Genomic DNA, 18,780 nt, shown 5'->3' with positions numbered 1-18,780 from the left:
GCTCTGGGACAGGGTCCTGGCGCCCGCGCGGCGCTGGCGGCGTCCGCTGCCTAGCAACGGTGAGGGGCTGCCAGGGGAGGATGCAGGGGAGAGAGCGCCGAGGCACACGGAGGTTCGTTGGCTTGCTCCTGGTGCCGCTAACCCTTCTTCTTTCCGCCAGTGCTCTACTGTCCGGAGATCAAGGACATTGCCCACCTGACCCGTTGCACGTTGTAACCGAGGAACTCGGAAGCCACAGCCGAAGGAAGGTGGGAGCTGCAGCCTCGCGGGGGCTGATATCAAGACTGCTCTGTCTCAGATCCCAGGATTGACATGTGATAAGACAGATGAGCAGAGGGCAGGAGGGAACGCCCTGGGAGGTGTTGATGATGAGTTGGGGAGGCTCCTAGACGAACTCGCCCCCATCTACTGACTGTGCCAGTCTTACATTTTCAGGATGGAGTGGCCGAGGGATGATATAAACAAAGCCTACGTTACTGTGGGAAGAAGACAGACTGTTTTCTTAGCTGGGACTTTGGCTTTTGTCCAGGGTGGCTCTGGTGTGTGGGAGCAACAGGTCCCTTTTTAGCAATTCTTTGTCAATGGTTTGAATTTTTTTTTTTTTTTTTTTTTTTAAGATGGAATGGGAGAGAAGAGGCTAATTTTCGCGTCATGTTAATCTCACTTCTCTGGCATGTAAGGGTGCTGGTATGCCTGCTGTCTCCCCACTCCCAGTTCTGTGTTCCAAAAATTGAGATGGCTCCCTGCCTGTGACTGTGATTAGGAGCCTTGCTTCATTTCAGAATCTACCTTCAGCCTGCTAGGGCAGGTATCAGAAATTCCAAAGGGCATTTATGTGAGGCACCTAATTAGAGCCTATCAAAGTAGGAAAGGAGAGCCATTTGAAAGGCATCATATTTCAAACTTTTGCTATTATCTGTGTTATCTTTACAGTCACAGGGAACACTGGCGCTACTGAAAAGATACTTATACAATTTTAAGTGTCTTTAAAATTTGTGTCCCATAATGGGACATCACCTATTCTATTTTAGAATCCTGTAAGTATCTTATGACCATATAGTCATAGTCAAGGACCAGCAGCGTTGGTATACTGTCGATGGAAGTGCACAGTCTCACTCCAGGATCCCACTCCAGACTTCCTGAATCAGACTCTGGCAGGGTTGTTTTTTTGTTTTTGTTTTTGAGACAGTCTCACTCTGTCGCCCAGGCTGGAGTGCAGTGGCGCAATCTCACCTTACTGCAGCCTCCACCTCCCAGGTTCAAGTGATTCTCCTGCCTCACCCGCTGGAGTAGCTGGGATTACAGGCGCCTGCCACCACGCCTGGCTAATTTTCGTATTTTTAGTAGAGATGGGGTTTTGCCGTGTTGGTCAGGCTGGTCTCAAACTCCTGATCTCAGGTGGTGCACCCACTCGGCCTCCCAAAGTGCTGGGATTATAGGAGTGAGCCACCGCGCCCGGCCAGACTCTGGCATTTTAACAATCCCAGGTGATTTGTGTGCATGTGAAAATGTAAGTATCATTGGTCTAGATCCTAGACTCTTTAGGATATCACCATCTGTAGATAGAATATTTAAAACATAATAGGTATGACTGATAGATTATTTTATCCAAAGTTCTAAAGTAACATTCTATTGCTAAAGAAATCCTAACCTACTATGTTACATTTTTCTCTTAAAAATGTGAACTTATTAAGTATTAACCTCAATTTTTAGGGGTCTCCAACCTTTTTAAAATATTTTTGATTGACAAATCATATACACTTATGAGTTATAAACCTCAATTTTTGTAACCCTATTTTGGCATTTTCCTGTCCTTACGTCTCAGCTTAAATGCTCCCTCTTCTGGGAGGCCTTTTTCTGCCTTCAACGTAGTAGAGCCCTTTCCCCCACCCCTCTGTAACATAATGCCCTGTTTTATTTTTACTGCTTTTATTTTCATGCTTTGTGGGTGTCCTCACTGGAGTGTAAGCCCCATGGGAGCAAGGGCTGACCTGGGACTGTTTAATCTCCAGGGCCAACAGCAGTGTTACTGTATAGTATGTACTGGCTTTATATCTTATTTTTTTTAATATAATAGCCTTGTTAAGTACATGTCTGGCCTCTCTCAATCTCTGAGAAGCTCTGTTTAGTGAGCAATAAACATCAAGGAAGTGCCTAGCAGTTCAAATCTTTAGTAAGCTAGACAGATCTGACCCTCAACTCCTTAAAAAAAATAAAAATAAAAAGTGTGCCTTTGCTTCATACTGGAACTGAACCTGTGTAGCTGTAGTGACCTCTACTGACTCTTGGGGGAACTAAAGTGCAACTTGAAGGTGGAAAGGATGATCAAAAGGATGGCTGGAAGGCAGTTTTGAATCTTGCTGGGCACTCCTCCCACTACATTTCTGTCCAGTAAGTCCCACTCTCTCTGAAGTCAACCTGAGGCCATGTAGGTATCTGCTGCTCACCCTCCTTCTCTACACTGAGCCCATCACATAGTTGGGGCTGGAAGAACCTCAGTTTTAGTGAATAATCCAAGAGATAAAAATGAGGAAAAGGAAAAAGTCGTAAGATTTTTTAAAAAAGAAAAGGCAGAAAGCAACAACTTTTCTTATCCCTCCCCCCAAAACTCCCCCCCATAAAAAATAACAGAGCACACAGAAAGGAAAGTATAATTTATATGTACAACCAATAAACCTGATACAGAAGAGGGGATCAGGACAGACCAGGAGTGGGTGTGAAGAGAGACTGGGAAAGGGGCAGCAAGAAAGTGAAGGGGCAGCAAAGAGGAAGTGGGGGGTTCGCCATGCAAACTGCCACTCTCCCCGGCCCCTCCTGGGAGGGGGGATGTGCCCACATTTCCCTTGCCTGCCCTCCACTATTTTGCTCTGGTCCCAATGACAAGGTAGCTCCCAAGACCCTGACTAGGTCCCCTGCCTGACTTAACGCAAATTTAGTCTGTATCTAGGCCTTGAGGAGGGAGGGTAGTAGAAGTCTTCCAGGAACCTAAGCCCCAGAACTGGGGGCATCCCCCCCGCCGCCGTCTGGCCCATTGTATTCTCTCCCACCCTTCTAGGTTACCTGGGTCCCTAGAACAGGTTGAGGAGCTCCTCTTTGGCTTGAGGGAGTATCACCCAACCATTACTCTTTGTAGGGGTGGTCCTTGGTCCCTAGGGAGGGGGGAACATTCCCAACACAAGATGCCGGTACACAGGAGGTAACTGAGCCAGTGAACGGCGCCTTTATTCTGAGGCTGAACAGCAATTGACTTCCTCCCTCGTAACTGCTCCACCCTCCATGTGGGGAGAGGTAGGGAACGGTAACATGCAGCCACCCCTCCTCGTCCCTTCCTCCCTCCCAGGACTCATTTTCATCCCTCTTTAAAAGTCCCCCTCCTCTCTTCAAAGCTCTCTTCCCCGCAAAAGTTCCTAAAGGCCAGGCAAGGCTAATTCTCCACTTCTGCATGAGATGGAGCTGATTCTGCAGGGAATCAGCTGGGGAGGCTCCACCTCTTGCCTCCCCACAACCCTTTACTGGGAAGTTGTGTATACTTGGCAGTGGGGGAGGAAGGTACTTGGAAGACCCTGCCAGCCGTCTCCCACCCAGACCTCTTCTCACCAGCACAGTCTTCAAGGCTTGGTGGGAAAGGCGCGTGGGAGTGGAGAAAGACAAAGGGCCCTTCTTGAAGAGAGGAGCTGCAGAGAGGGGCAAAGGGGTTCCTAGCCCAGTGATGGCCCAAGGGGTGGGGAAGGTGGAGGGCTGGCAGCAGGCCCCAGCGCTTGAACTGGGGGTCGGCCTCGGGGACGGGGCCTGGGTGAAGGGCAGGCCTGGGATCCAGTCAGTCGTCTATACAGATCACCTCCCCGGCTCGGGGCTCCTTCCGATCCAGCCCGTCTGACACCAACGCCCCCACCATTTCCTTCTCCTTCTTCACCAGCACTGGAGGGCCGTTGGTGGCGGCTGTTTGGGAAAGGGGTAAGGGAAGATCAATCCCCACATCACTCCCAAACATCACTTCATGACAGTGGTGAATTCTCACTTGTAGATCACCTCCTGCCACTTCCAGTTGCCCCAGGTAAGGGTGGGAAGACCAGGGCAAACCCCTTTCCCTGAGATTCCACTTTGTGTTACATGATTGAACACATGTTCCCACTCTATACCCCTCGGGTTTCATATTCACTTTCCCTTTAAGGAACCTGGAGGGAGGTGGCTTGGGTAGAAGACACCAAGTCACAGATCTACTAAAACTCTGGTTTTTGATAAAGGAGATCAGAGAGGGGTTAAGAAAGGCATGGGGGGACAGCCTAGAACAACTCTATCTCATACAACACCAGATACCACCAAGGAAATGAGATGGACTAGAGCAGTTAAAGGGCAGCTGAGCAGAAATAAAGTTTGGCAAAGGAGGAGTGTGAGTAGCAGGGGGTAGGAAAACACCAGCTGACCTGTGATGAAGGACCCTGCAGGCATCTGGCTGTAATTGGCGCCTGCGGCGGCCAGGGCCCCTACGGGTGCGGCGCTGAAGGCCGCCCCGTACCCCGGAGGTGTAGCGTAGGGACCCGGGGGGAAGGCCTGGAACAGAGAGTAAGCAGAAGTTGGAGTTAGTTCATAGTCTGTGAAAGAAGCTGTAGGGGAGACATTATGAGCCACACTCCACAACTATTGACGTAGGATACACAGGCAGGCAGACTCACTCAAGGGTGACGACTGTGTTCTAGCAAGATGTTTTTCCATATTGTATAGGATTCTGATGGAAGTGTTTGTATGTGTGCAGGAGGAACCCAAACAGGGAAAACTGGAGCTAGGGGGAAAGAGGGTTACCGGTGTGGGGTGAGGCTCCGTGCCCTTGCTGGCCAGCCGGCTGAGGATGCTGCGCTCGGACATCTGAAGGCGGGCTGCGATGGGGGGTATTCGGGATAGCGTGGCTGGCAGGCGGGTCACGTCCGCCTTCATGTCGCTCAGCAACTCCTCCAGCTGGTTCAGAACTGGGGCCCGGGCCACAGAGAAAGAAGGGCAAGAGAAAGACAGGGAAATAGAGAGATGGAGCCAGGAAAAGAGAGGCATCAGATGGACAGATACAGGCAGAAAAAGAGCGAGAGAGGAGGACACAGATGTCAAAGAACCAGAGATCAAGAAAGTAAAAGAAGTAGACAAAAAACAGAAGCAACTCAGGGGAAAAGAAAAAGTGTCAGGAAAAGAGAGAGACCAGATCACCACAGAAGACAGATGGAGAGAAAGAAGAAAGAAAAAGGGAGCATGGAGGAAAGGAAGATGGGGGGGACATTGGAAGACATGGGGGCGGGGAGTTGTCAGAACATCTCATACTGGAAGAGCGAGGTTTGGGGTTGGGGATGATGGGGAGGAAATAGTCAGGAGGCATGGGAGGTGGTAAGTGTCAAAGCTTTAAGGAATCAAGGTTTTAATATGTAAGGGGAGGGGGAGGTTAGACGGTCAGTATTACAGATTCAAGGAATTAGAACAGGGATCAAAGGGGCCAGGAGTCAGTGACTACATCAGGCAGGATTAGATGGTTAGAGGGCTTTGGATATAATCTCTATCACTGGCAAGGTAAGAGGCGGTAGGAGGAAAGGTCGAAGGTCAAAGGGAAGTTTCATGGAGTAGGGTCAGAGAGTTGGATGGGTGGTAGTTTCTGCCTCACGGGGTGAAACAGATGTGAGGGAATGTGATTTGTTTGACCAGAGCCAGGGATTTGTATGGTGCACACACAGTCCAAGGCCCCTAACTGGATGATGTCGGGAGTATGGCGGGGATGCGCCTCCACCGCCAGTGAAGAGGCCCCACTGTGTAGAGGGGACATGGAGGCTGGGGCAGGTCCCTCTATGGGGCATGGTTGTGAATGCTGTCAGGCGTGGATGAGGGTTGTTTTGCACAAGTCCTAGAGGCTAAAATCCAAGGGGGTGTCAGGTTGGTAGGGGTGGGGTTAGAGGTCAGAGGGGGGTGGTTCAGAGGGTAGAGGGGTCAGGGGGTGGGAAGATTTTGAGGGGTGCGGGGTGAAGACTTACGCAGCGTTGTGGGCCCTCCCCCGCGCGGGGCCGCCGCGGCCCTTACCCTTGTGCAGGACGGCGTTGGCCGGCTTGTTCCCCGCCAGCGACTCCTTGGAGAGGTGCTGGTGGCTCTCGGCCAGGCACTCGGCCTCGGCGAAGCGGGCGTGGAGGGCCATGGCGGGGTGCGCCGGCTCCTGCGACAGGTTCAGGTAGGCCGCCCGCCGCAGCTGCTCCTCAATCACCAGCGCCTGCTCCAGGAGCTGAGGGCACAGGGTTGGGAGGTGAAGGCAGGGCTCTGCCAGCAGTGGGTGAGTGGCGGGCGGGGGGACTGGACACAGCAGGAGACCCAGCCTGCCCTCACTGCTGGCCCAGAGCACTCCTAGCTCCAAACCAACTGCGAACGTAGCATCAACCCTGACCCAGACCACACTCCTAAGCACAAGGTTACACTTTGGTCTTGGCTCCAAGCATCACCTCAGCCCTGAAGGTGTTAACCTTCCCTAGGTTCCAACTAGATTTGACCTCACTTCTGACCCAAGCCCGTCTATAACCCGCTCCTGTCCTCCCTCATTCCCACCTTGAACCTCCGGGCCAGGAACTTATTTTTCATCTCCAGAAAGTTCCCCTTGTTGGCTTCAGTTTTAAATGGCTCGTTGATAATGGCAAATTGAGCATCATTCTGGATGTCCTGCCACCGTGCATAGCCATGGCTACCAATGAAGGAAAGGGAACCATCAAGGAATTTAACAGGAATGGGCTTGGCTTTGAACACTTCTTCCTTTTGGCCTGACTCCCCAAAGCAGCCCTGTCCCCGGGTGTGAAATCATCATCCTTTTTTTTTTTTTTTTTTTGCCAGCTTGAGAGAACCTTTTCCTTCTTGCACGTGTGTCAAAGGATACAGGACAATCCCAGCCAGAAGCCAGTAGTCGTGTCTTCTGTGCCAGATCTCATTGAGTTTGCCCGAGGAAATAGCTGCCCGTTCCTCATTCTGCCACAGTGTGTGAAGCTCTGCAAAGAAGGCAGCAGACAGAAGAGGCAACAGGGGTTTGCAGACTGCCCTCAGTCCAACAGACAGGTAGAGATGGGGAAACTGAATAATGAAAGGGAACTAAGGGCTCCTGAAGAGGAATGGGTAAAGGTTAGGTTAGGAGTTCGGAACAAACTCCGTTACTAACCAGGTTCGAGTTAGAATTAAGAATAAAGGTGGGATTAGAGCCAGCTTTGGAGTTAAGAGGGATACTTAAGAAAGATTTAGAGCAAGGATCGGAGTCAGCATGCAACATACTTCATTGGAAGTTACTTGGAATTAAAGGTAGCAGGAAGCCTCAGGCAAAACGAGAAACCCCATAAGGATGAGCAGATCCCCTTGAGGAGCAGAAAGCAGCGAGAGTCTCCCCAACCTGTGAAGCCACCATCTGCGATATTGAACATGAACCGGGGCTTCTCTGTCTTTTCCTCTCGTCGCCCATTGGACCGTGGCTCATCTCGAGGCCCTGGTCGAAGCTCCCGGTCACCTTTTACATCTTCTGCTAGGACAGACAGGCCAAAGCTCACACCTCAGGACACCTTCCTCCCAGGTCCCAAGACTACTATCTGTACTGTGCTGTCCTGGCCTTTCAAACAGCTACCCGCCCAGGACCCAAGCATTTGGTTCCCCAGACTCCACCTCCCCTGATGCCCTCAGGGACCCAGGTGTCCGGTCCCTTCCACTCATTACCTCTCTTGCCCAAATCCCCCGTTTCCCCCTCCGGCCTCTCCCTGTGTTCCTGTCCATCCATCGGCTTCTCCTCCCCCCTTTCTCCTGGCGTCGACTCTGTGGCTGTGGGAGGGGGTAGGGGATAGGAAGGGAGGATGTTACCCTCATCCTCTGACCCCAGAAGAGGGACATCCCAAATTCTAATCCCCCATCACTCCTAAGGCCATGCACCCACCTGACTTATCTCTGTCCCCACGGTACCCAGGTTCAAGCTCCATCTCTCCAGGTACCCCTGGCACCTCATCCTCTAGAGGAATCTTCCTTGGCTCCAGCCGCTCCCCGAGTGATGGGGCTGGGCTGGGGGCATCAACCTGTAAGAGGACAATGGGCTCAGGATGAGCTGGAGGGCTCCCAGGCATCTGGCCTCCAAGCCCCCTCCCCTCCCACTCCACAGGGGAATGTAGGGAGCCACACACCTCTGTGTCCATCTTCTCCCCAATTCTGCTGTTCTTCTCTGGCCTTTCCTCCTGGTTTTCAGCTTCCTCCTTCTCAAGAGGAGTCCTTATGCCTTCTCCTTTCTCACTTGGAGCTGGAGTAGCTGCAGGGGAAGGCACAGTGATAAAGACAGAGGTTCTCTTGCCCTGACTCCTGGCTCCCTTTCTGTCTCTCCCACCATCCTGATTTCTGATTACCAGGTTTAGAGGTGCAGGGACTGTTGGTAGCAGAAGCCTCAGGAGTGGTGGGAGACGTTTTGGTAGGAGAGGAGGCTCTGGAGGAGCGCTTAGAGTCAGCGCTGGGGTCGGGCATCAGTTCCGGCATTGACCAACGCCCATTGATGTGCTCAAACTCCTGCACCTGGGGTTGGAAGGACAGGTGTCAGCTCCAGGCACTTACAGACATACAGACAGGAAGCTCTAGTCTCCTCCGTCTCACACCAGAGCGAGCTTACAACTCAGGGACAGAGGCAGAGGAAGGACAGAGACTAGGCAGCCGGCTTGATTTTTTGGGTGAGAGGAAGACTGATACCTTCTTCTTGACGAGAGACATGACTCCAATGCGGGTCAACACCTGCTGGCGACTCAGTCCCTCCCGAGGGACCCCATCGGCAAAGGTTTCAGAGCCGTCTGCCCCAGGCTCACACAGATGGCGCATGAACAAAGATACATAGGCCCTAAGGAGCATGGGGTGGGAGGACGGTTAGGGGAGCCACAGAAGGGGTATAGGGCAGTGAGGAAGATGCAAGGATGACTGAGGACCCCCAAGTCCCCAAATCCTCAGGTGCTCCAGGGCTCCTCCCGTGGGCCTCTCACTCTCACCATTACCAGCCCTCCAAGTCCTGCGCCCCATCCCTGGCCTTTCCCCTTGGCCTTGGTACTTAATTCCTGGGCCCCATCAGTCAGCTCTTCATCCTTTCCAACAGCTCCTCCTGCCAGGTGATTGTGGCCAAGTAAATGTGAGGCTAGGACAGCCCAGGAGAGGTTCCTTGCTTCAACACCTCTCCCCTGGGGAGGATGCCTGGCCCCTCTACTCTAGGCTCGGCTGAGGGGAGGTGGGGTGGGCTGAGACCACCCCCCAGGAAATCGAGCCAGGAAGTGTATGGCAGGGAGGGTGACAGTCAGTTGAGTAAGGTCACATCATATGGCGGCCCCAAGGAAGAATGGAATGCCCAAAGCTCTTACCCTTGCGTCCAACTCAGCCCTGTATCACCCACACTCACTTAAACTCCTTCTCAGTCTTGCCCCTCAGGTCCCGCACCAGCCACTGCGTGGTGAAGGCATCCTGTGGTGGCATCCCCCAGCGCATCACGGCATTGAGGAAAGCCTTCCGCTGACGGGTATTGAAGCCCAGCACCTGAGGGTGGGGGCAAGGAGGCAATGGCGACACATGTCCAGGGTTCTTAGGTCTTGTCCTTTCTACCCTCAGTGATCCAGGCCCCAATTTCCAACCTTCTGCCCTCATGCTCTCCTTGGAGAACTCGCGAACACTGGGCCCAGCTCTCACCTCAATGTTGCCCCCGACTCGGGCCAGCAGTGGAGGCAGTGGCTTATCTTTCTCATTCCGGAGCTGCCTCTTTGACTGTCTACGCCCTGAGAGTGGGGATGACATCAGTTAGCTGATCCACCACCTCCTCTAAGCCTCAGTCCTCCTTAGCACCCCATTCCCACAAGATACAGAACACAGGAACATTCCTATCATGTTTGAGGTGCTCCCAATTCTCTCCCACCCAAGCACTTCAGAACTACTAACCCAGTGAGTCTAAAAGAACCAGTCATATTTTAAAATTAATAGCTGATATCTGACAAAGGCCCAGATTACCAGTGGGAATGGAAAATGATTCAGCCTTTCTTGATCTAGTCTATGTGGTCACACAAACAGAAGTTTACTAGTGGAGAGACTATCCACATTGCTTCCTTTCTGCTCATCTGCAATCGAGTTTTTCCACACACACACACACACAGATTTTTTACTTGTACAAAAACAGTGGGCTTAAAGCAAACTGCAAAATAAAATGGTAAGAGGTAAGAGTCAGGAACACAGATGCCACCTTCAGGACGTTCATCGAAGTCTTCATCCTCCTCCTCTGAACCCACCGAGTACTCTGACTGGTTGTCTGTGGGGGTGGAGAGGGCCCAGTGGTCAGGGAGGTCTCTCGGGATATGCCCATGCTGGGGCCCTTTCTGGCTGGCTTCCTCCCTGCCGAGACTTGTCTACCTTTATTCTGGCCTTGGCCCTTCTGGGAACGCCAGGTCACTGCCCAAAGTCTGACTTGGGAGCTGCATATCCTACACCATCTCCATTCACCGCCCACCTTCTGTCTCTGGGCCCCTCTGGTTCTTCTGCCAAACCTACTCTAAGCAGTGGCCCTGGGTGTCCATAGGATGCCTGTGCAACCACCAAATAGTTTAAATCACCTGCAAACCCACCTGGCCTCCGGGTAATTCCTAATGACTCTACCTTACGTCTTTCCCTTTTAGCAGGGGAAGGCTCTGACTTCTAGGCTTCTCTCTTACCCTCTAAGTAGCCCCAGCCTTAAGTCCCTTCTCATCATCACTTTCCCCGCTTTTACTGCCTGCATCTGGGGCAGTCCTCACCTTGGTCTTCCTGAGCAGCATCATTGTAGTTAACTTGCTTGCGAACCCGCTTGCCCTTGCCTAGATTCCGGGCCAGGTCTTCCTGCTGTTGCTCATAGTGATGCCTCAGCAGCTTCTCCCAGTAGTCAGGGTCCACATTCTCCTCCTGCTTGATGATCTCTCGCTCAATTTCCTCAATCTGAAGGGCAGCAGAATGAATGAACACTGGGGGTCTCCTTCTTTGCTAATCCTTCCATGGCAACGAAATCCCTACTCTGCTGCATCAGCCCAATCCGGTCTCCCCACTCCTGGAGCTTTGTGACTCTGCATACATTTTCTGGACATTGTGCATGTTCCATGCCATCTCTTACCTGCAGCGTGCTCTCCTCATGTTTTCTAAATCTCTCCTCTAATCCCTCTGACAGTGTTTCTCCTGCACTGTCTCAGAAGGTACCCTTCTGTGTTTACCAGTACTGTCTGTGCCTACATTTCTCTCTGAAGTCCAGTCTCACCTATTAGACGAAGAAGTTATTTGAGGTCCACTACTGTTCTAAGGGGGATGGACCCTCCAATTTCAAGGCCAAGTAAAGGATACTGCCTTTTGGAGATGGCCTGGGATAGATAATGTCTGGCCCCCAGAGCCTCTCACCTTGTCTTCTTCCCGCACGACGTACTGTGCCACCTTGAAGGAGCTGAGATACTCATTCATGTTCTGCACGTCAGTGTCCTCAGTTGCATCCTGGTTCCGGTCCAACAGCCGAGCGATGGCCTCATTGTCATAATGAATCACACTGCTGTCTTCCTCCTTGTTCTCCCCTGGTGAGAGGGAAAACAGGGAACTTTGGGTTCCAAAGTTTAGAAAGGCTGATGGGAAAGCTTCTACTCTGCATCCTTTTCACAGAAGCCCTGGAGAAGGCTCTTTCCCTAGGAGCCAATGTTGAAAGGTTTATGTTTTGTTTGTTTGAACCCTACAGGCAAAGAAAGAGGTCAACCTTCCTCCAAGGGCCACTAAAAGAAGGCTCTCCTTCCTTCAAAGGCTGCAGAGAAGAGTTGTTTTTCCCTCCACAGGGGGCCGAGAAGTACTCCTGGGAGAGCAGGGGCCTGCTTTCACGGAGCTGCAGAAAAGGTTCTCACCCTCGTTTTCATCCTTGAACAGCTCTTCAGTGCCAAATTTGAGAATGTCGTCAAGCTCCTGCTTGGACATGGAGCCTGCCTTGGAGCCCAGCCCAGGCCGCACAACCAGGTGTGTCAGCATCATCTTTCTCTTGGCCACTTGTGTGATTCGCTCTTCCACTGACGCACGAGTCACAAACCGGTAAATCATCACTTTGTTGGCCTGGCCAATCCGGTGAGCCCGGCTAAAGGCCTGCAGGGGCAAGAGAAAGTGGCGGGTGGGCCAGGGGAGTGGCCGGGGAGAAACTGCCCACATGCTCAGGAAAGAAGGCTGCTGAAGAAGGGTCTTCTCTCCTCCCAGAAGCGATTTATTTCTGACCCCGGAACATGACACCTTCCTCCATGAACCCACATCTCCTTGCTAAATGGTGCAGGGGCTCCAGGATGCGAGTTCCCACCTGGATGTCATTATGGGGGTTCCAGTCAGAATCAAAGATGATGACAGTGTCAGCTGTGGCCAGATTGATGCCCAGGCCCCCAGCTCGGGTGGACAGGAGGAAGCAGAATTGTTGGGCTCCAGGAGCTAGGAGGTGAGAGTTGGATCAGGTTTTTCTTGTACCCAGTAGGTCTGTCCACCTGCTCCTAGGCGTTCTCTGATGACAAACAACCATGCCCCCAACTCAAAGCCTAAGTTTCCAATGTCCCCCAAGCCAATCCCCCTCCCATCCCAGGGACCTATCACAGGTTTCTCAGGCCTCCCACACCCACCAGGGACCAGTGTATCTCCCTCACCATTAAACCGATCGATGGCCTCCTGCCTCAGGGCACCAGTGATGCCACCATCTATGCGTTCATACTTGTAGCCTTCATAGTCTAAGAAGTCCTCAAGCAAGTCTAACATTTTGGTCATCTAGAGCAAGAGAAAAGGATGGAGTCTGGAATAATGAGGTGGTGGGATAGCTTGCTTATTCTAACTACTCCTTTATACAAACTCAACCCTGATCCTTACACCTGAACCCCTGCCCTGTCTTAAGCTCCTCTTTATTTCACATTCTTGTCACACTCTCTTTTTTATTTTTATTTTTGAGATGGAGTCTCATTCTATTGCCCAAGTTGGAGTGCAGTGGTGCCATCTCAGCTCACTGCAACCTCCACTCCCGAGTTCAAGTGATCCTACCACCTCAGAGTCCCTAGTAGCTGGGACTACAGGTCTGTGCCACCACGCCCAACTAATTTTTGTATTTTTAGTAGAGACGGGGTTTCACCATGTTGGCCAGGTCTCAAACTCCTGACCTCAAGTGATCCTCCTGCCTCGGCCTCCCAAAGTGCTGGGATAACAGGTGTGAGCTACCATGTCTGGCCCTCTTGTCACACTCTCTTGATTTAAGATTGTTTCTCCTAAGGCAGAGGTTCTCTGCGACCCATGAAAAGGTTTCAGGGAAATCTAGGAACCCCCTGAAAATCCATACAAATTTGTGTCATTGTATGTACAGTTGTCTGGAGAGTGGACCCAGAGTTTTCATCACATTTCCAGAAGTTCTGTGCCTTCACCCTCACCTGCCAATAAGATGGAGAAATAATACCAATCTCTAAGGAGGCAGATGGCTCACCCTCACCCTTCCCCCATGCAGCTGAAAAGGAACTAGAGCTGGACTTCAACTTCCAATAACCTTAAGAACAGGCATCAGAGGCCAAGAATAAACTTGCTATACAGTAATCCCAGCACTTTGGGAGACCGAGGTGGGCAGATCACCTGAGGTCAGGAGATCGAGACCATCCTGACCAACACGGTGAAACCCCATCTCTACTAAAAATACAAAAAATTAGCCAGGCATGGAGGTGGGCACCTGTAATCCCAGCTACTCGGGAGGCTGAGGCAGGAGAATCACTTGAACCCAGGAAGCAGAGGTTGCAGTGAGCCCAGTTCACGCCCCTGCACTCCAGTCAGGGAACAAGAGAGAAACGCCGTCTCAAAAAAAAAAAAAAAAGAAACTCTTACAGGAGGAATCTCCTCATTTGTCACACTGGAGCAGCCACAGGAAGATGGTAAGAAATTAAAGTGTGGAGGATGAGGAGAGGGAAGAGGAAGCAGATGTAGATAGCTAAGGGCACAGGTCACCTGTGAGAAGATGAGTACTCGGTGTCCTTGCTCCTTCAGCTTTCGCAGCATCTTCTGGAGCAGCATGAGCTTCCCAGACGACTTAATAAGTGCCCCACCCTCATAAGCCCCACTGGGGAGTTTGGGGGACTCCTGAAAAGGGAGGAGAGAGGAGGAGGACAGGGTCAGTTGGAAACATCTCCCCATATTCTTACCATGCCTAGAAGGCCAGATGCCCAGATCCAGCTTCCACACATTCCCAATTCCTACTGCTCTCAGAGACCCAGTCCCTGGCCTTCCAGCGCAGCTCCACCCTTGTGGCTCAATACCCACCTCCCCACTACTCCCCACCCATGTTTTCTGAGAGCAGACATTCGATCAGCTCCTGCTCTATGTATCTACCATAGCAGCCACAGGAAAAAGGTATGGATGGTTGCAGCACTTCTTAAGATCCATCATGATATTAAGCAGCGACACCTGGTTCCCACCACCTCGTGAATTCAAGGCCTCAAAATTTCGAGTCAGGATGTATTTGTAGTATTTCCTAAAGGCCAGGAAAGGGGTGTAAAAGAAACATAAATAAAGGAAGCAATTATGATATGGCACTTGGAACGCTCCCATCAATCCCCAACCCCTACTCCAGGCAATTTGTCTTGCATCTTACTTCTGCATGGGGCTTAGCTCCACCCGAACGATGAGCTCTGTCTTGGCTGGCATGTTCTTAAAGACATCTGCCTTGAGCCTCCGTAGCATATGTGGCCCCAGCAAATCATGCAGTTTCTTGATCTGGTCCTCTTTGGATATGTCAGCAAACTCCTCCAGGAAGCCCTCCAGGTTGCTAAGAGCCAGGAGAGAAGAAAAGTAACAGGTTGGCAAGTTATTTGCCGCTGATCTCAGGCTTACCACCTCAGATGAATCCTCTACCGGCTCATTTTATCTGCTCCACCTCTCATCTCTGCCAACTACCCTTAGGGAACCACTTACTTAAATCTCTCTGGGGTGAGGAAGTTCAGGAGATGGAAGAGCTCCTCCAGATTATTTTGCAATGGGGTTCCTGTCAGCAGCAACTTATGATCTATCTTGTAACCATTGAGAACCCTGAAAAACTAAAAGATGGGGCAAGGCAAGGCAGGAGAATGGGCTTATTAGTGGCAAATGACCGACCCACAGCATCAGCCTTTCTCTGTCCCAGCTCCCATTTCACTCAGGATCAGAGGCCCCAAATCTTTGTCCCTCTTCCTCTTCCAACCTGGACGTCCTCCCAGACTACAGAAAATCCCCAGAACTTTGTTTGTTTTTTTTAGGACCAGGGCAAGTAGGAGCCCACCATTTCACGCTTTTGAGGTCTGGGAACCTCACTCACCTTGGACTGGTTGTTCTTGAGTCGATGGGCCTCATCTACCACAAGACAGGCCCAGCGGATAGAACCGAGTGCTGCCTGATCAATGGTGATCAGCTCATACGATGTCAGGAGAACGTGGAACTTCACCTGTGCCTCCCTCTGCCAACATAATCATTGCCCATTCAGCTGCCACCTGACAACCATGGACTTACACCTCCAGACACCTTGTCCTGACTGTGGCACCCAACAGGAGCCATTACTCTGTTCTCCAAGCAGGGATTACAGACCATGGCCCCTAAACCTCTGCCCACATTTCCAGTACTGACAGATCCATGTATGCCCCTGGGAGTACCTGCCACATCTCTAGGATGGTAGTGCAGAGACACGAGGACAGGTGGAGGAAGAGGAGAAAGGTGAGGAGAGAGGGGAATAGAGAAACTGAATTCCTGGCTGAGAAAAAAAAGTGACAGATTTGAGGGTCTTAGAGGATATGAGGTAGAGGGGCTTACCTTCATCTTAAAAGCTTTCTTGCCCCCTTTGATGGCATTGTCCTCAAAGGAGAATTCATTCTCACGAATGATGGCCCGGCTATCCTTGTCACCCGTGTATGTCACCACATAGAATTTGGGTGCCCACATCTGGAACTCCCGCTCCCAGTTAATGATGGTAGAGAGTGGGGCACTCACCAGGAAGGGACCTTTTGTGTGGCCCTGGGAGTCAAGAATGGGGGCGGCATAAGTCTAGGCTAGAGGCTGTATACCCCAGTCCTCTGCCAGCTACACCCCTCCATCTTCCCCTTCCCCACTTCCCCAGTCCAGGCGGTCCCCTTCAAGGTCCTAGAGTCCAGCACCTCCTTATAGAGTGAGTAGAGGAAGACAATGGTTTGTATGGTCTTGCCCAGCCCCATCTCATCAGCTAGAATGGTGTCAGTGCCCTGGGCCCAGGAGAAGCGCAGCCAGTTCAGCCCTTCCAGCTGGTACATGTGCAGGGTGCCTCCAGTGGCTGTGATAAACCGTGGCTGAGTCTCATATTTCACGGTAGGCTACAGAGACAAGAAGTCAGAAAGCTCAAGGAAATAGCCAGCGGCTCCTCCAGTCTTAGTCTCCTCCTCCCTGGCATGGATACCAAGTTGGATTACAATTCCCTCTACTATGGCCTGAGTTTACAAAAGTTCTCACATCTAGTCTTCAGCCCCTCCCCCTCATTCCGTAAGACAATATCCAGCAGCACCATGGGGGAGGGCCAGCTGGTGAAAGAGCTGCCAGTGGCCTATCTCTAGCAGCTCCTGCCCTTTTAGGCCAAAATTCTTAACCACTCTTGGCGCAAGGCTGGATGCTGAAGGAAGAGCTACTGTTCACAGAGGTTACTGAATCTCTGGGAAGTGCCATCAGTAGCCCTTGGGAAATCTTCAATCACCATAGCTCCAGAAACAAGCAATGCCAACTGAGAGGACTCACATCATTAGTGGGAGAACTAGGAGGCCCATCACCCTGTAGCTCCTTCTTCTTCTTCTTATATTTCCGGGGCTGGGCAGGGTCTTCCCCCATAATTAGTTCTCTGGAAAAAGAGTGGCTCTGAATGAGGCCTCGTCGTTGGGAGTCCTACGCTTTCTTTCCTGAACCCACTCCAGACCTACTTCCCACTGTCCATGACCTAGATTTTCCCATATTTCCTTTTTCCCAGGCTTTTTACCCTTGCCCTTTGGATTTCACCTCAAGAACCAGCCCTCCCCACTCTTGAACATTCTCTTCTCCACTACTCAGCCAGATCTTGTTTCTGTTCCTTACACTACCTCTTTGGCAAGCCCATCTCAAACAACCCAGCCCACGTGGCCATTGCCCTGAACTCCAGGTTGAATCAGTCCCTACTATACCCTCATTTTATGCTGGAATTTTAGCTTTCATGCCCTCATCCTCAGAATCTCTCGAATCCACAGGCTCGTTCCCTCACCGGTGTCTCCAGTAGCTTTGCTTATGTTCTTCATATTCAGGGATATTCATTTCATCTTCCTCCCACGTGGACTGGTCATATGGCAAGTCCCTCCATTTTACTAGATAGTGGTAATTCCCCTTTTTATCCACACTGTGGGGCAGGAGGCCATAAGGAGGAGCAGGAGGAAAAAAAAATCGCACAGATCACAAACAGCAAGAAGGCCTGAGAAACACAATTATCAGCAAACACACAAAATTTGTCACCCAACCTTCAACAGTGGGCGCTGGAAGGGACGTGAGAATAGTTAACCTGGCAGCCTAACCTTCTCAGGGTGGTATCCTAAAAATCAACTATCATAAAACATTCCTGGAGATCCCTCCTTATATCATTTGTTCACCTAATCACTAAGTATTTTCCTCATGGAACTCAGAGTCTCGTGGGGAAGACGGCATTGAAATAACTAAATAAATACCATAACTTTAGGCAGTAATAAGTACCATGAAGAAGAAATATTCAAAACACTGGTCTGGATGAATTGTCTCTCATGTTTCGCTTTCATGCCCTCATCCCCAGACTCATGTGCTATGTCTTATGCCACTGGAGATGACAAAAGAGGCACCGCCTGGCCGAACTTTCCTTCTGTTTTCTCCCATTCCCCTGGAGGAAACAAGGCCAGAAAGGCTGGAGCTACAGCAGAGGTTATCAAGGTTAGATCAATTACCTGGTTAATCAGCAAATACTAACATGAGGCCATCACCATGGTAAGAATAGTGTCATATACCAGGTCTTACTTCCCAGGGACCAAGGATTCACCTGTGGTTGATGATACGGTGGACAGTCATCCACTCTGGCTTGATGCCAAAACGATAGTACTTCTCCTCCATCTCAGCATAGTGTGGGTCTTTCACTTTACGCTTGTCACTCTTCCCATCATCCTCGCCGGAGCCATAGTCCAGGGGCGGGGGCTCATCCATGTCATTCTTCCGCTGGTAGTTTCGGTACATAACCAAATGGAAGATTTCCAGCTGATAGGGCACAGAAAAATGGGGAAGAGACAGGCCTGACACTCACAGAGGACAACAGGGAATGCGGAAGAGGCCAGCAGGAGGAATGGGACAGGGAAAGGGAGCTATGAAAAAGGATGGATTGGCCGGGCGCGGTGGTTCATGCCTGTAATCCCAGCACTTTGGGAGGCTCAGGGGTGCGGATCACCTGAAGTCAGGAGTTCAAGACCAGCCTGGTCAACATGGAGAAACCCTGTCTCTACTAAAAATACATAAATTAGCCAGGTGTGGTGGCACATGCCTGTAATCCCAGATACTCAGGAGGCTGAGGCAGGAGAATCACTTGAACCCATGAGGTGGAGGCTGTAGTGAGCCAAGGTCGTGCCACTGCACTCCAGCCTGGGCAATAAGAGAATAACAGGCGCGTCCCAGCACTTTGGAAGGCTGAAGCAGGTGGATCACCTGAGGCTGGGAGTTCGAGATCAGCCTGATCAACATGGAGAAACCCCATCTCTACTAAAAACACAAAATTAGCTGGGC

The 18,780-nt window shown here is 51.2% G+C and overlaps 1 protein-coding gene and 1 long non-coding RNA gene across 3 annotated transcripts in view; one reads left to right on the top strand and one right to left on the bottom strand.

Annotated features, from left to right (window-relative positions):
* On the top strand, positions 1 to 1,076 carry LOC105523634. The gene is made up of 2 exons (XR_001003629.1): positions 1 to 59; positions 161 to 1,076. It is a non-coding gene; the product is annotated as an uncharacterized LOC105523634 (long non-coding RNA).
* A 1,563-nt stretch (positions 1,077 to 2,639) lies between these two features.
* CHD3 (chromodomain helicase DNA binding protein 3) overlaps positions 2,640 to 18,780 on the bottom strand; it is a 31,345-nt gene continuing 15,204 nt past the window's right edge. The window contains exons 11-40 of one of the 2 annotated variants that reach the window (XM_011958569.1): positions 18,050 to 18,261; positions 17,255 to 17,386; positions 16,762 to 16,861; positions 16,155 to 16,346; positions 15,814 to 16,014; positions 15,326 to 15,463; positions 14,947 to 15,068; positions 14,627 to 14,800; positions 14,365 to 14,506; positions 13,984 to 14,115; positions 12,657 to 12,774; positions 12,323 to 12,447; positions 11,886 to 12,117; positions 11,401 to 11,567; positions 10,773 to 10,950; positions 10,226 to 10,291; positions 9,682 to 9,767; positions 9,398 to 9,531; positions 8,707 to 8,851; positions 8,373 to 8,535; positions 8,157 to 8,278; positions 7,916 to 8,051; positions 7,702 to 7,803; positions 7,385 to 7,510; positions 6,884 to 6,992; positions 6,562 to 6,694; positions 6,049 to 6,244; positions 4,801 to 4,964; positions 4,425 to 4,551; positions 2,640 to 3,939 (exon numbers count right to left, since the gene is read on the bottom strand). In XM_011958569.1, coding sequence (XP_011813959.1) covers positions 3,818 to 3,939; positions 4,425 to 4,551; positions 4,801 to 4,964; positions 6,049 to 6,244; positions 6,562 to 6,694; positions 6,884 to 6,992; positions 7,385 to 7,510; positions 7,702 to 7,803; positions 7,916 to 8,051; positions 8,157 to 8,278; positions 8,373 to 8,535; positions 8,707 to 8,851; positions 9,398 to 9,531; positions 9,682 to 9,767; positions 10,226 to 10,291; positions 10,773 to 10,950; positions 11,401 to 11,567; positions 11,886 to 12,117; positions 12,323 to 12,447; positions 12,657 to 12,774; positions 13,984 to 14,115; positions 14,365 to 14,506; positions 14,627 to 14,800; positions 14,947 to 15,068; positions 15,326 to 15,463; positions 15,814 to 16,014; positions 16,155 to 16,346; positions 16,762 to 16,861; positions 17,255 to 17,386; positions 18,050 to 18,261 — 4,296 coding nt within the window. In that variant the 3' untranslated portion in view covers positions 2,640 to 3,817. The remainder of the gene's footprint in view (positions 3,940 to 4,424; positions 4,552 to 4,800; positions 4,965 to 6,048; positions 6,245 to 6,561; positions 6,695 to 6,883; positions 6,993 to 7,384; positions 7,511 to 7,701; positions 7,804 to 7,915; positions 8,052 to 8,156; positions 8,279 to 8,372; positions 8,536 to 8,706; positions 8,852 to 9,397; positions 9,532 to 9,681; positions 9,768 to 10,225; positions 10,292 to 10,772; positions 10,951 to 11,400; positions 11,568 to 11,885; positions 12,118 to 12,322; positions 12,448 to 12,656; positions 12,775 to 13,983; positions 14,116 to 14,364; positions 14,507 to 14,626; positions 14,801 to 14,946; positions 15,069 to 15,325; positions 15,464 to 15,813; positions 16,015 to 16,154; positions 16,347 to 16,761; positions 16,862 to 17,254; positions 17,387 to 18,049; positions 18,262 to 18,780) is intronic. The other variant, XM_011958570.1, reaches the window with a different exon arrangement.

This window comes from Colobus angolensis, unplaced genomic scaffold (genome assembly GCF_000951035.1).
Source record: "Colobus angolensis palliatus isolate OR3802 unplaced genomic scaffold, Cang.pa_1.0 Scaffold47, whole genome shotgun sequence".
NCBI classification, from domain to species: domain Eukaryota; kingdom Metazoa; phylum Chordata; class Mammalia; order Primates; family Cercopithecidae; genus Colobus; species Colobus angolensis.
The sequence above is the reverse complement of the archived record's forward strand: the minus strand, read 5'-3'. Positions and strand labels throughout refer to the sequence as shown.